At 42.9% G+C, this 13,964-nt stretch overlaps 1 protein-coding gene across 1 annotated transcript in view; it reads right to left on the bottom strand.

Moving 5' to 3' along the window:
• The window catches only part of GALNT10 (polypeptide N-acetylgalactosaminyltransferase 10), a 201,006-nt gene that overhangs the window by 33,352 nt on the left and 153,690 nt on the right, over window positions 1–13,964 (bottom strand). The window contains exon 5 of the mRNA XM_066273080.1: window positions 110–295. Coding sequence (XP_066129177.1) covers window positions 110–295 — 186 coding nt within the window. The remainder of the gene's footprint in view (window positions 1–109; window positions 296–13,964) is intronic.

Raw genomic sequence — 13,964 nt, 5'->3', positions numbered from 1 at the left:
CCTCTCAAGCAGGCAAGGGAACCCTTGTGGATGACTCCCTGCAGAGGGCCGGGGCCAGTGGTCGGTCGCCCATTCCGGGTCACTACCTTGTCTTGGGAGGACCCCTTACCGAGCAAGGGGGGGAGCCAATTGACATTGGCTTCACAGTGTGAGTCCAAGAATGTGATGACATCCCCAACTGCTGCTGAGGCCCCCAGCATCCGGGTCCTTATCAGCCCTTCCCGTTTCTTGGTTCGGAGAATCCTCACGCTGGGGAAATGGGCCATGTAGTCTTCAAGTGGCTTCTTCAGGTGCTCTATGAGGAAGACAGAAGAGGACAGATGGATGATGGGTAAGAAATGCAATCATTCTTGTGACCTCTCCCTTACACACGCACTGCACTTGACAGTCTAGACACAGCTTTCTGGTACACGACCTCCTTGAACCTTTCGGGCAGGGCCGAGAAGGGCGAGGACCACCACCTGCGTGCTGCAAACGGAGACACTGAAGCTCAAAAAGGACTGGGGATGGTGCCAGGCCTGGGACACAGACAGATCTTCTGTGGGCAGCTGTGCTTTATGCCTGGCTGGGACCCATTCCCTCATTTTCTGGTAACAATACTCTGATTTCTCTTTGGGAAACTGCTCTTCCCCTTCTCAGTCCATTAGACTTTGCCTGAAGCTGGCTCCATCCTCTGGTTCCAAGAGGGAGGAGCATGTAGTTTGGACCTGACCAATCAGGGCATTCCATTCTCTTGGCTTCAGTGATTGGTCAGGGGATGGCAATGTGACCTGATTTATCCAAATAATAAATCCTAAATTTGCCCTGGCCGGTTGGCTCAGTGGTAGAGCTTCGGCCTGGCGTGCAGAAGTCCCGGGTTCGATTCCCGGCCAGGGCACACAGGAGAAGCACCCATCTGCTTCTCTACCCCTCCTCCCCCCCTCCTTCCTCTCTGTCTCTCTCTTCCCCTCCCGCAGCCAAGGCTCCATTGGAGCAAAGATAGCCCGAGCGCTGGGGATGGCTCTGTGGCCTCTGCCTCAGGCGCTGGAGTGGCTCTGGTCGCAACATAGCGACGCCCCGGAGGGGCAGAGCGCCACCCCCTGGTGGGTGTGCCGGGTGGATCCTTGTCGGGCGCATGCGGGAGTCTGTCTGACTATCTCTCCCCGTTTCCAGCTTCAGAAAAAATACAAAAAAAAAAAATCCTAACTTTTTTTCAGTACTGAAAAAAACCAAAAAACAAGGCCTGTTCTTTTTTCTCGAGTTAGTTATTTGGTTGGCCATAAGTCCGGAGCTGCTGGTGACATCTTTGGCAAAATGAGGTGATAAGGAGTGATGGGGGGATTTGCTGAGCTTAAAACCAATGTATGAAAAGGGACTCAAGAGATGGAGAGAGACATTACCCTGACGACATTTTGATTCCTTAGATCCCCCTGTGCGTGACGCAGATAAATTTCTAGATGTTCTTATTACTTGTGACAACAAGTTCCTCTTTTTGTTTACTCTAATGTCAGTTCCATTTCTGCCCCATGTGTGGAAAAGTTGTTTTGAATACATCTGAGAAATGGCCTCTTTCTACTAAATGTTGGTTTGGTGTCTCTTAATTTCAGGATTTTGGCCCTTTTTGCAAACTCTAGCATGACTACTAAAACACCTCTATAGTTTACATCATATTTAATGATGTATACTTTCTCATCACTTCTATTCAATATTGCACTAGAATTCCTAGCTAGTATAATTGGTAAGACAAAAATAAAAAATAAAGGCATAAAGACAGAAAAGAAAATGGTAGTAATGTCTTTAATTGTAGATGTCATGAGTGTTTACACAAAAAAGTCCTAAGAAATCTACAGAAAAAGTAAAACTAATAGGTAAAGGTAACATGGTTTCAGGATACAGGTCAACATTTGCAAATCAGTGATATTTCTATTTATAGCAAATAAAAAACAATGAGGAAATGCAATTAAAAATGATAAAAATGCCATTTACAATTTAACAAAAGAAGTACAAATTGTATCTTTTGAAAACTACCAACCATTGTTGAAAGGAATTAAAGACCAAAATAAATGGATAGTTCATGCTTTTGGTTGAATGACTTAATATTGTTAAGATGATAATAAGACTTCCCATATTGATCTACAGATTCAACATGACAAAAATACAGCTGATTTATTTGTAGAAACTGACAACTGACAGCTGATCCTAAAATTTATGAAAATGGAAGGGATAAAGGGAACCAAAGAGCTCAAACAATCTTTTGATTACACTGGGGAACAATTTTTTTTTTTTTATTTTCTGTTGCATGAGGTTTTATAACTGTTTCTATATATTTCTGCATTGCTGATTCCAAATCTGAAATCCATTTTTTGATTTATGCTCTAGTTTTTATGCAATTTTATTTTCTTTTTGTTACAGTTAATGGCATGCATTGTTTTTTAAATTGGAGTTAAAGGCAACAACTCTTGGATTGAACATAACCACAAGGCAATTAATGTTTTACATACATCACTTTTACATAATTGTAGTTGTTTTTAAATGTAAAAAGTTATTATCTGATAAAAACACCCTCTTATTTTGTTTCAAGATTGAATCATGGCTTCTTCGAGTAGGCGTAAATGTAAGAATAGTCCTGACACCTTCTGTTATATATGTGGCTGTTACACACTTCAACGTCAAAGGCGCAATATTTCATCATTTGTGACACATGCATATATTGCCTATTTTCAAGTTCCCCTTGGCGATCAAGACAAGAATTAGGCTCCTCATATTGTGGGTCATAATTGTGAGGAAATGCTTCATGATTGGACAAAAGGAAAATGCAAAGGAATGCCTTTTGGTATTCCCATGGTTTGGTATGAACCTAAGGAACACAGCAGTAACTGTTATTTCTGTCTGATCCATACCAAGGGCATCGGCAAGAAAAAACGGCATAGGATCGCATATCCTAATGTTCCTTCAGCAATATGACCTATCCCACACTCCCAGTTCCAGTTTTCAATGGTTTTATTTCTTCTAAGGACAAAGAAAGTGAACATGGTGATCAAGTGTATTTTGATAAGATACATGAGGAAATGGTTGTAGAATCTGAAGGGTCTTCTTCTGATGCCAAGCAGTCATTAACCCCTCAGCAGTTTAGCCAACCTAAATTGAATGACTTAGTAAGAATGACATAAAAATTGTCCTGGACTTTCTGAAGTATGAGGAGCATAACTGGATCATTTGTGTGGATCTTAAAATGGTAAATTTCCTGCTAGGACAACAGAGAGGTTTCAAGAAGTATCCTTGCTTTCTGTGTTTGTGGGACAGCTGAGCTCGGGAGAAACACTGGGCACAGAAGGAGTGGTCAAAACGTGAAGCTCTGGAAGTAGGGATGCAAAATATTGTGAATGAACCTGTATTTAATCGAGACAGGATCATATTTCCCCCACTTCACATCAAACTTGGCTTAATGAAGCAGTTTGTTCAGGCTTTGAATAGAGAAAGTGAATGCTTTTAACAATCTAGTGTGTCCGTAAAGTTATAGTGCACTTTTGACCGGTCACAGGAAAGCAACAAAAGACGACAGAAATGTGAAATCTGCACCAAATAAAAGGAAAACCCTCCCAGTTTCTGTCAGATGATGTGGCAGCATGTGCGCATGCGCAGATGATGACGTAACACCGTGTATACAGCGGAGAAACCCATGGCCATGCTAGTTGAGATGTGGATGGTACAGAGGAAAGTTCAGTGTGTTCTGTGGCTTGCTAAATTCAAACCCATGACCAAAGTGCAATGTGAATATCGGCATGTTTATAACGAAGCGCCACCACATAGGAATAACATTACTCGGTGGGATAAGCAGTTGAAGGAAACCAGCAGTTTGGTGGAGAAACCCCGTTCTGGTAGGCCATCAGTCAGTGACAAGTCTGTAGAGGCTACACGGCAGGGATCCCCAAACTTTTTACACAGGGGGCCAGTTCACTGTCCCTCAGACCATTGGAGGGCCAGACTATAAAAAAAGCTATGAACAAATCCCTATGCACACTGCACATATCTTATTTTAAAGTAAAAAAACAAAACAGGAACAAATACAATATTTAAAGTAAAGAACAAGTAAATTTAAATCAATAAACTGACCAGTATTTCAATGGGAACTACGGGCCTGCTTTTGGCTAATGAGATGGTCAATGTCCATATTTGTCACTGCTAGATGTAACAAGTGATGTGATGTGCTTCCGGAGCCGTGAGGCGTGCATCCCAAGTCACTGGAAGTAGTACTGTATGTGAGCGATGCCATGCTTTGCATCTCTCACTGACCACCAATGAAAGAGGTACCCCTTCCAGAAGTGCGGCGGGGGCCGGATAAATGGCCTCAGGGGGCCACATGTGGCCCGCGGGCCATAGTTTGGGGACCCCTGCTATACGGGATAGCTACCTAAGGAGCCCTAAAAAATCTGTGCGTGAGCCCACATCGAACTGCACTGAATAGGTATGAAACTGGGAGAGTCTCCTTTTATTTGGTGCAGATTTCACATTTCTATCATCTTTTGTTGCTTTCCTGTGACAGGTCAAAAGTGCACCATGACTTTACGGACACACTGTATTATTTTTGCTTTTCCTGCCTTGTCTTTTGAGAAGATAAAAGCAGGTGTATTCGATGGACCTCAAATTCGAACGCTCATACGTGATGAAGAATTTGCCAGGAAGATGAGTAAGGAGGAGAAAGCAGCATGGCAGTCTTTTGTGGCAGTTACGAAGAACTTCCTTGGCAACAAAAAGCAGAAAACTATGAATTTCTGGTTCAAAGGATGCTGTTGGCTTTCCGTGACATTGGATGTAACATGAGCATTAAGATTCACTTCCTGAACAGCCACCTTGATAAGTTTCCCAAAAATCTTGGAGCTGTTAGTGATGAGCAGACTACTGCTGGAGCATCAAATAAGATTGTCCTCAACAAGTGCACAGACGCAAGAGCTACATATGCAAATTTTTACCTGAATAGAATTTAAATAAGTTTTGCGCAAATTTTATGATTAAAATAAGTGTTTTAGTATGTTCTATTTCAAAATTGTAGACAAATTCTGATGCAATCATATTTTTTAGTGTATTTACCGCATTATATAAATTATTATATTTTCACAAAGGTGATGCCCAAGAAGACATTCTACTTCATTACGTTAAACTAAATGTTGAAAATTTTACAATAAGATGAAAACCTAAAACCTTGAATTGCAAAAAAACTGTAGCTTACAGCGAAAAACTAATGTCAGATTTGAGATCAGCACACTCGAATTAGGTAAGAACAAGCGTTTTTTGTGGAAGCAACAAAACTTGTTCCGCAGTGTTACTTATCCATGAATGTTTACAGCAACATTATTCACAATAGCCAGATGGTGGAAACAACCCAAGTTTCAAATGCCTCATGAATGTATACACAAATATAGAATATATCCATACAATGGACTATTATTCAGTCATAAAGAGGAATAAAGAACTGATATGTGCTACACCATGGGTGAGTCTCGAAAACATAAGTAATGGCAGCCAGACATAAACGGTCACATTATTGTATGATCTCATTTGCATGGAATTCTAGAATAGGTAGTTCATAGGGACAGAAGGCAGAGCAGTGATCACCAGGGGCTGGGACAGGGGAATGGGGAGTAACTCCTTAATGGGTATGGGGTTTCCTTTCGGGATGATAAAAAATATTTTGAAACTAGATAGAAGTAGTGGTTATAGAATATTGCAAATGTACTAACTGCCACTTAAATCCAGACTTGAACATAGTTAATTTCAGGTGAATTTTTACCTCAATTAAAAAAAATGGATAAAGGATATAAATAGGTACTCCAAAGAAGATACACAAATAGCCTATAAGCACGTGAAAGATGCTTATATCATTAGTCACCGCGGAAATGCAAACTGAAACCACAAAGGGATCCCATTCTACTTTACATCCACTAGAACTGATAGAGAGTCGGATAATAACAAGTGTTGCCAAGGATGTGAAGAAACAAGAATCTTCATACACTGATGGTGGGAATGTAAAATGGTGCAGACACTTTAGAAAACAGCCCGGCAGTTCCTCAAACAGTTCAACACAGTTGTAACCTAGTAATTCCCCTCCTTGGTATCCACTCAAGAGAAATGAAAACATATGTCCACGCAAAAACCTGAACACTCACGTTTGTAATAGCCAAAAATCGAAAACCTTCCAGATGTCCACTCAATGATGAAGAGATACACAAAATGTAGAATAGCCGTATAATAGAACACTAAGTATTGGGCGATAAAAAAGGAACAAGCTATTGCAATATGAACAAGCCCTAAAAATATTATGTTAGAGTGCCCTGGCCAGGTAGCTCAGTTGGTTAGAGAAGTAATTTTCAACCTTTTTTACACATGGAGACTGGTAAAAATAAGAGAATTATTTCAGGGAAATCACTCTTGAGCAAAGAGAATTTGACTAAAATCATTGGGTCTATCATCGTCATACAATATTGAGGTGGTTAACTCTTTCGCCAACTGGCATGAAATTTCTGGTGGAGTGGTCTGCAGACTGGCACTAGGTTAGAGCATCATCCCAATACGCCAAAGGTGTAGTTTCAATCCCTGGTCAGGCACATATGAGAACCACCCCAATGAATGCATAAATAAGAGGAATAACAAATCAATGTCTATATCTAAAAACCAGTAAATAAAATAATTAAAAAAATATTACACTAAGATAAAGGAGTCAGACATATTAGATTAGATATTATATGATTTTATTTATTTAAAATGTTTGGAAGGGAGAACTACAGAGACAGAAAAAAAATTCGTGGTTGCCTGACGCTGGATTGGGATGGGGATTGATTGCAAACAGGCATAAGAGAACTTTCTGGAGTGATGGTAGTATTCTAAAGCTGGATTATGGCGATAGTTTCACAACTATAAATTCAGTTAAAAACACATTAACTTCAAACTTAAAATGGGTAGTTTTTATGGTATGTAAATTATACCTTCATGTGGCTGTTAAATTCTAAAAAAAAAATCAATTGTATTTCTATATACTGGCAAGACACAATTGAAAAGTGCAACAAAAATAGCATTTGTAATAGTCTCATATATAAAGACCCAAATTAATGGAGAGATAAATAATATTTATAGATTGGAAGACTCCATATTAAGAGCCAGTTCTCAGCCTAGAAATAAACCCATGCCTTTATGGTTATTTAATATTTGACAAAGGAGGCAAAAACATACAATGGGGTAAAGATAGTTTATTCAGTAAATGGTGTTGGGAAAATTGGACAGATACGTGCCAAAAAAAAGAAACTAGACCACCTTCTTACACCATACACAAGAACACTAACTATAGGGCAATAAAAAAGGATTAATTCAAAATGAATTAGAGACTTAAATGTTAGACTTGAAACCATAAAAATACTAGAAGAATACACAGGCAGTAAAAGCTTGAACATTTCTTGTAGCAGTATTTTTTCGATATAGCTCCTTGGGCAAGGGAAACAAAAGAAAAAATAAACAAGACTACATCAAATTAAAAAGTTTTTGCACAGCAAAGGAAATGATCAACAAAATTAAAAGACAGCCCTGGTCGGTTGGCTCAGTGGTAGAGCGTCAGCCTGGCTTGTGGAAGTCCCGGGTTCGATTCCGGCCAGGGCACAGAGGAGAAGCGCCCATCTGCTTCTCCACCCCTCCTCCTCTCCTTCCTCTCTGTCTCTCTCTTCCCTTCCCGCAGCCGAGGCTCCATTGGAGCAAAGGATGGCCAGGGCGCTGGGGATGGCTCCTTGGCCTCTGCCCCAGGCGCTAGAGTGGCTCTGGTTGTGACAGAGCGACGCCCCGATGGGCAGGGCATCGCCCCCTGGTGGTTGTGCCGGGTGGATCCCGGTCGGGCGCATGCGGGAGTCTGTCTGACTGCCTCTCCGTTTCCAGCTTCAGAAAAAATACAAAAAAAAAAAAAAGAAAAAAAAAGAAAAGACAAGCCACTGAATGGGAGGACATACTCGCCACTGCTACATTTGATAAGTGGTTAATATTCAAAATTTATAAATAACTTAAAAAAACTTAACACCATAAAAAACAATCTAATTAAAAAATGAGCAAAGGACCTGACTAGACACTTCTCCAAAGGGGACATACAGATGGCCACTAGGCATATAAAAAGATGCTCAACATCACTAATCATCAGAGAGATGCAAATTAAAACTACAATGAGATACCACGTCATGCCTGTCAAGATTGCTATCATCAATAAGTCAACAAACAACAAGTGTTGGAGAGGATGTGGAGAAAAGGGAGCCCTCATGCACTGTTGGTGAGAATGCAGATTGGTACAGACGTCTAATGCAATATGGAGTTACTTCAAAAAACTGAAAATGAACTGCTCTATGACCCAGCAATTCCACTTCTGGGAGTATCTCTGAAGAAACCTGAAATGCTAATCTGAAAGAATAGATACACCCCTATGTTCATTGCAGCAATATTTACAATAGCAGACCAACTGCCCATTGGTAGATGAGTGAATTAAAAAAGCTGTGGTACATTTATACAGTGAAAAACTACTCAGCTGTAAAAAAGAAGGAAACTTTACTTTTTGCGACAGCATGGATGGACCTGGAGAGCATTATGCTCAGAGAAATAAGCCAGTCAGAGAAAGATAAGTACCATATGACTTCACTCATATGTGGAATCTAATGAATAAAATAAACAGACTCATAGATACAGAGAACAGACGGACAGCTGTCAGAGGGGTGGGGATTTGGGGAGCTGGGTGAAAAAGGCGAAGGGATTGAGCAAAGAAGAAATAACTTAGACACAGACAACAGGGTGGTGAACACCAGAGGGAAAGAGGGTGGGGGAAGTGGAAGAGGGTAAAGGGGTCAATGGCGATGGAAGGAGACTTCACTTTGGGTAGCGAACACACAGTACAATATACAGGTGATGTGTTATAGAACTGTACCCCTGAAGCCTATATAATTACATTCACCAGTCACCTCAACAAATTCAATAAAATAAAAAAGTGCCAATTCTCAAACTGATCTAAGTATTACTATGAAGTCAATAATAAAAGTATAACATTAAAAAATGGGCACATTGCAAAGGCATTTCACAAAAACATGATATACAAATGGCCAGTAAGTGTACGAGATGGTCACTTCTCATCCAATCACAGAAATGCAAACTCAAAGCATGATACCATTCACTACTAAATGGAAAAATTAAAGATAGGAACAATAGTAGGTGTTGAGGGAGCAGTGAGCAATTGGAACTTGCACTCGTTGCTGGTATAGTCACTTTGGAAAGCTGCACGACTGCTTCTTATAAAGCAGACATGCAACTATTCTACGGCCAGCAATTTCACCCCTTGGTCTTTACCCAAGAGAAATAAAAATATACACCCACAAAAAGAAATGATGAATATCCATCAACAAGTGAATGGATAAAAAAGTCATGGTCAAGTCATACAATAGCTTCTTACAAACAAAGTGATTAAAAAAAAAAGATGATTCATCCAACCACTTGAATGAATTTCAAAATTATTACACTGAATCAAAGAAGCCAGACACAAACAGAACTGAGTGTACGATTCACTTAAAGTTCATCAGTAGTCCAAATAATCGACGATGACAGAAGTAAGAACAGTGTTTGCCCTTGGGGTGTGGGGACTGACTAGAAGGGAGCACACGGGGCCTTTCTGGGGTGAGGCGATTTCTGTATCTTGATTGGGGTGCTGGCTTCCCAGCTGTATACATGTGTTAAACCTCATGGAATCGTATCTGTACATTCAGATAGCTATACATTTTTTCACTGTTTGTAACTTCTAGCCTAATTAAGAAAAATTATAGGTCAAAACACACATTCTCTTAGTGGATAATGGAATGTAGTGGAAGCGTTGCTGACTGGGGACCAGGAGAACTGGGCTGTGCTCCCATATCCGGCCGGGTGAGCCCGTCACTTATTTCCTCTGGGTCTCAGTGCCATCTCTGAAATCAGAGTTTGGACCAGAAGGTCTTCAGTGGCCCTGGGCACAGGCCTCGCAGGAGCCCAGGCAGGACATCACCAGAGCTGGCAGGCTCCTGGGGTGACCACCCTCCCTAACCACAGTCTGAGTCCTGCTCTGAGGCACTGCCTCAGGGATCAGAACAGGAAGGGCCTCCTCCATCACGGAGTGGGTGGAGCGAGGGGGGCACCCAGCACCTCAGGTTCACTTGACCACAATCGGGGGACTGTGATGCACAGCCAGGCCTGGAACCCACTGGGGTCGTTCAGTCTCTTCATTTTACAGACAGAAAGCTGAGAGGAGGGGAGAGGAGGGGAGGGGAGGGGAGGGGAGGGGAAGGGAGGGGAGGGGAGGGGAGGGAAGGGCCCACCCCTGGCCGCCTGGTCCCGAACCTACTGGACCTTTCATTTTTCTAACCCTGTAAAGAAATGAATCACTTCCTCTGGTAAGGAAGGTTACGACTGACAAAGCAGCTTCACGTATTTTTATCTTCCTGGCTTTATGAAATCATCCCCTGCATCTGACAGATGAGAAGACTAATGCTCAGAGAAGCTAAGAAACTTGCTTAAGATCACACAGCCAGTGAGTTGCTGGGTTTCCTGTAGAAGCACAGTACTTTCCCTTCTGGTCATGTCTTCAACTCTGACAATCATACACCACTGTGTTACTTCTGTCTCTTCCACGTACCTTACTACAACTGACTTAGGTTTTATAAACCAACTCACTTTTTTAATTTATTATTTATTCACTTATTAATTAACTGAGAGGAGGGGAGATAGAGAGGCAGACTCCTACATGGACCCCAACTGGGATCCACCTGGTAACCCTCATCTGGGGCCGATGCTCAAATCAACTGAGCTACCCCTCAGTGCCTGGGGCCAAACACTCAAACCAACAGAGCTACTGGCAGCAAGAGGGGGAGAGGGTGGGGGATGATTGCTTCTCACGTGTGCCCTGACCGGGGTGGAACCCGACACTTCCACACACCGGGCCAATGCTCTAGTCAGTGAGCCAACCGGCCAGGGCCCCAACTCACTTTTTTAAATTCAAGGTTTTTATTTAGTTATAAAATCTATTTTAAAAGGAAATGTTAAACCCCATCAATGGAAAGTCACTATCACTTGGGATAAAGAACTGATAAAAAAAATCCACACAATATGAATAGAAAATAAGGATACTAGATTTTTGCCGGATCCTCCTGCCTCCCCTCAACTGGGAGCCAACGGTCTGCTGTCCACGAAGGAAGACGTAGACATCCAAATGTACCTCTCCATTTGAGGTAATCAGAAGAAACAGCAGAGAACTAAAAACAGAAACCAAACTCTCCACGTGAGTCCGTGTTCCTGAATGCCAAGTCTCTGAGCCACCGGAGAGCATCTTAGGGACCACTTAGAATCACTTTCGTGCGGGCACACTTAGAGAACACTGCCGGGCCGCTTGATGTAAGTCTCCAGGAACTTGTGCGAGATGAAGTGTGTCTCACGCGGTGTTGGCTAGTGTCCTGTAGGTAGGAGCAATTAAAAGATAAACAGAGAAACCAGGATCTACGCAGACACAGGCCGAGGCTGGAGAGCTGAAAGCACCCTGGGTCGCCTTCCTGCCTGCTCGTGAAGATGAATACGGCTTCTCCCGCCCTTTCCCACTTATCTTTGGAACAGTGACTCTAGAAAACAGAAATCGATTTTCCCTAATTGAGGGACTAAATCTTTCCAAAAGAGGCTTTCTTGGGCATTGAGACGAGATAGCAAAAGGCATGATCACGCTCCAGATAGGCGGCTGTTGGGGTAGGAACAGCATCGTAAAAAGAAAAAAGAAAAATCCATCGTCATTGTGACCAGTGCTTCTTCTTGGCTGGGTTCAACTGGTAGGTCATTAACTCGGGGCTGAGATAACTGCCTATACCACACACCGCTCCTTCCATCAGAATTAGAAATACCGCCCGCTCCAGCTCTGATCACTGAGGGTCCGGCTCAGGTAGAGCCCCATTGCTAAATCACTGCGAACGCAGATGGCTGCATCATTACAGATCAAGCAGTTAAGACCTTTGGACAGCTTGTGGTCAAGTCAGAGCCATTATTGAGGGGCAATTATGTTCCTCCTGTCCTTACTAGAAAGTACATTTCCACAGAACCAGGATTGTTGTCTTATTTTGCCACTTGGATGAGGACGTTCCATAAAGTCATAGAATTTTAGAGCTGAAAAAGACTTTTAGTGAAGATGATGATGGTTAGGACAATGACAATTACACTCACATGTGGAACTCCCTGCTTCACATACGTAATCTCTGTCACCTACAAATGGGGTACTATGGTCCTATTTTATACAAGAAGATGCCATGAGGCTTAGAGCAGGTGATGTGACCTGCCCAAGGAACATAGTTTATAAATGATGAGGCCGCCTGACCAGGTGGTGGCGCAGTGGATAGAGCATCGGACTGGGATGCAGAGAACCCAGGTTCGAGACCCCGAGGTCGCCAGCTTGAGCGCGGCCTCATCTGGCTTGAGCAAAGCTTACCAGCTTAGACCCAAGGTCACTGGCACGAGCAAGGGGTTACTCCGTCTGCTGAAGACCTGTGGTCAAGGCACATATGAGAAAGCAATCAATGAACAACTAAGGTGTTGCAACGAAAAACTAATGATTGATGCTTCTCATCTCTCTCTGTTCCCATCTGTCTGTCCCTCTCTCTGACTCTCTCTCTGTCTCTGTAAAAAAGAAAAAAAAAAAAAGATGAGGCCATGGTCTAAAACTCAACTCTGTCTGACTGCAAATGAGCAGGCTCTTCCTAATGTACCAAACCCCAGGTCGGCCTCACTTGAGTCAGTCCTTACATTCCACCCAGAGAGGCCTGAGGTGGGGCAGAGAAGTTAAACGTCTTGCCCAGAATCACACAGTGAGTCTGAGACACAGTGTTGTCTACCTTGGGATTCCCCTCACCCTCCATCTTCATAAACACTAGGGTAGGGATAAAACAGCCTTCATCAAAGTGCCTGCGCTCATGGGTTTATAACAGATATCTAAAGCTGTACTAAGAAAGATTCTGGGCCCTGACTGGTTGGCTTAGTGGTAGAGCGTTGGCCCAGAGTGTGGAAGTACCAGGCTTGATTCCCGGTCAGGGCACACAGGAGAAGCGATCATCTGCTTCTCCACTCTTCCCCCTCCTCTCTCTGTCTTTTCCTCCTGCAGCCATGACTCAAACAATTCGGGCAAGTTGGCCCCAGGCACTGAGGATGGCTCCATGGCCTTCCCTCAGGTGCTGAAATAGCCTGGTTGCCAAGCAATGGAGCAGCGGCCCCAGATGGGTAGAGCATTGCTGTGTAGGGGGCTTGCCGGGTGGATCCCAGTCAGGGCTTATGCGGGAGTCTATCTCTCAGCTTCCCCCCCTCTCAGTTAATAAAAAAGAGAAAGATTCTGAGACTATATCCTGGCTCAGCACAAAAGTGCTAGGGCTGAAGCAGAAGGGAGGCAGCTAATATCAAATACGCATCATTTCTATTCCAAGGGCTGCTTGGATTATAAAACCAACACAGAATGGTTTTTGCCCTTATTTATTTAAGAAATTAAATTTAATGAGATGACATTGGTCGCTAAGAATAGATAGGTTTCAGGTAAACATCTCTATAGCATTTGAACTGTTGATTGCATTGTGTGCCCATCACCCAAAGACAAATCATTTTCTATCATTTATCCGTCTAATTTAATGATAAGCCGGAGCCATCCAATGAGGGGGAGGCTTATTCTGAAGGTGAGCCCACGTCACCACCAGGCGCTAAGGAGGAGTTAGAAGAGCACCCATCAGAGTGCTCTCAGGCGGGTTCTGGGTGCCCCTCCTCCGCATTTGTTCTCTGCCTTCACCCGCCAGCACCTGGCCCGCTTGGGGCCCTCTGTGCCCATGTGCTAGACCTCAGCCAAGGATGTGATATTGGTGGGTAATCACACACAAGGAGAGCGCCATGTGGTGACAGAGGCAGAGAATGCAGCAATGTGTTTACAAACCAAGAAATGC

Source organism: Saccopteryx bilineata, chromosome 4 (genome assembly GCF_036850765.1).
Source record: "Saccopteryx bilineata isolate mSacBil1 chromosome 4, mSacBil1_pri_phased_curated, whole genome shotgun sequence".
Classification (NCBI taxonomy): domain Eukaryota; kingdom Metazoa; phylum Chordata; class Mammalia; order Chiroptera; family Emballonuridae; genus Saccopteryx; species Saccopteryx bilineata.
The sequence above is the reverse complement of the archived record's forward strand: the minus strand, read 5'-3'. Positions and strand labels throughout refer to the sequence as shown.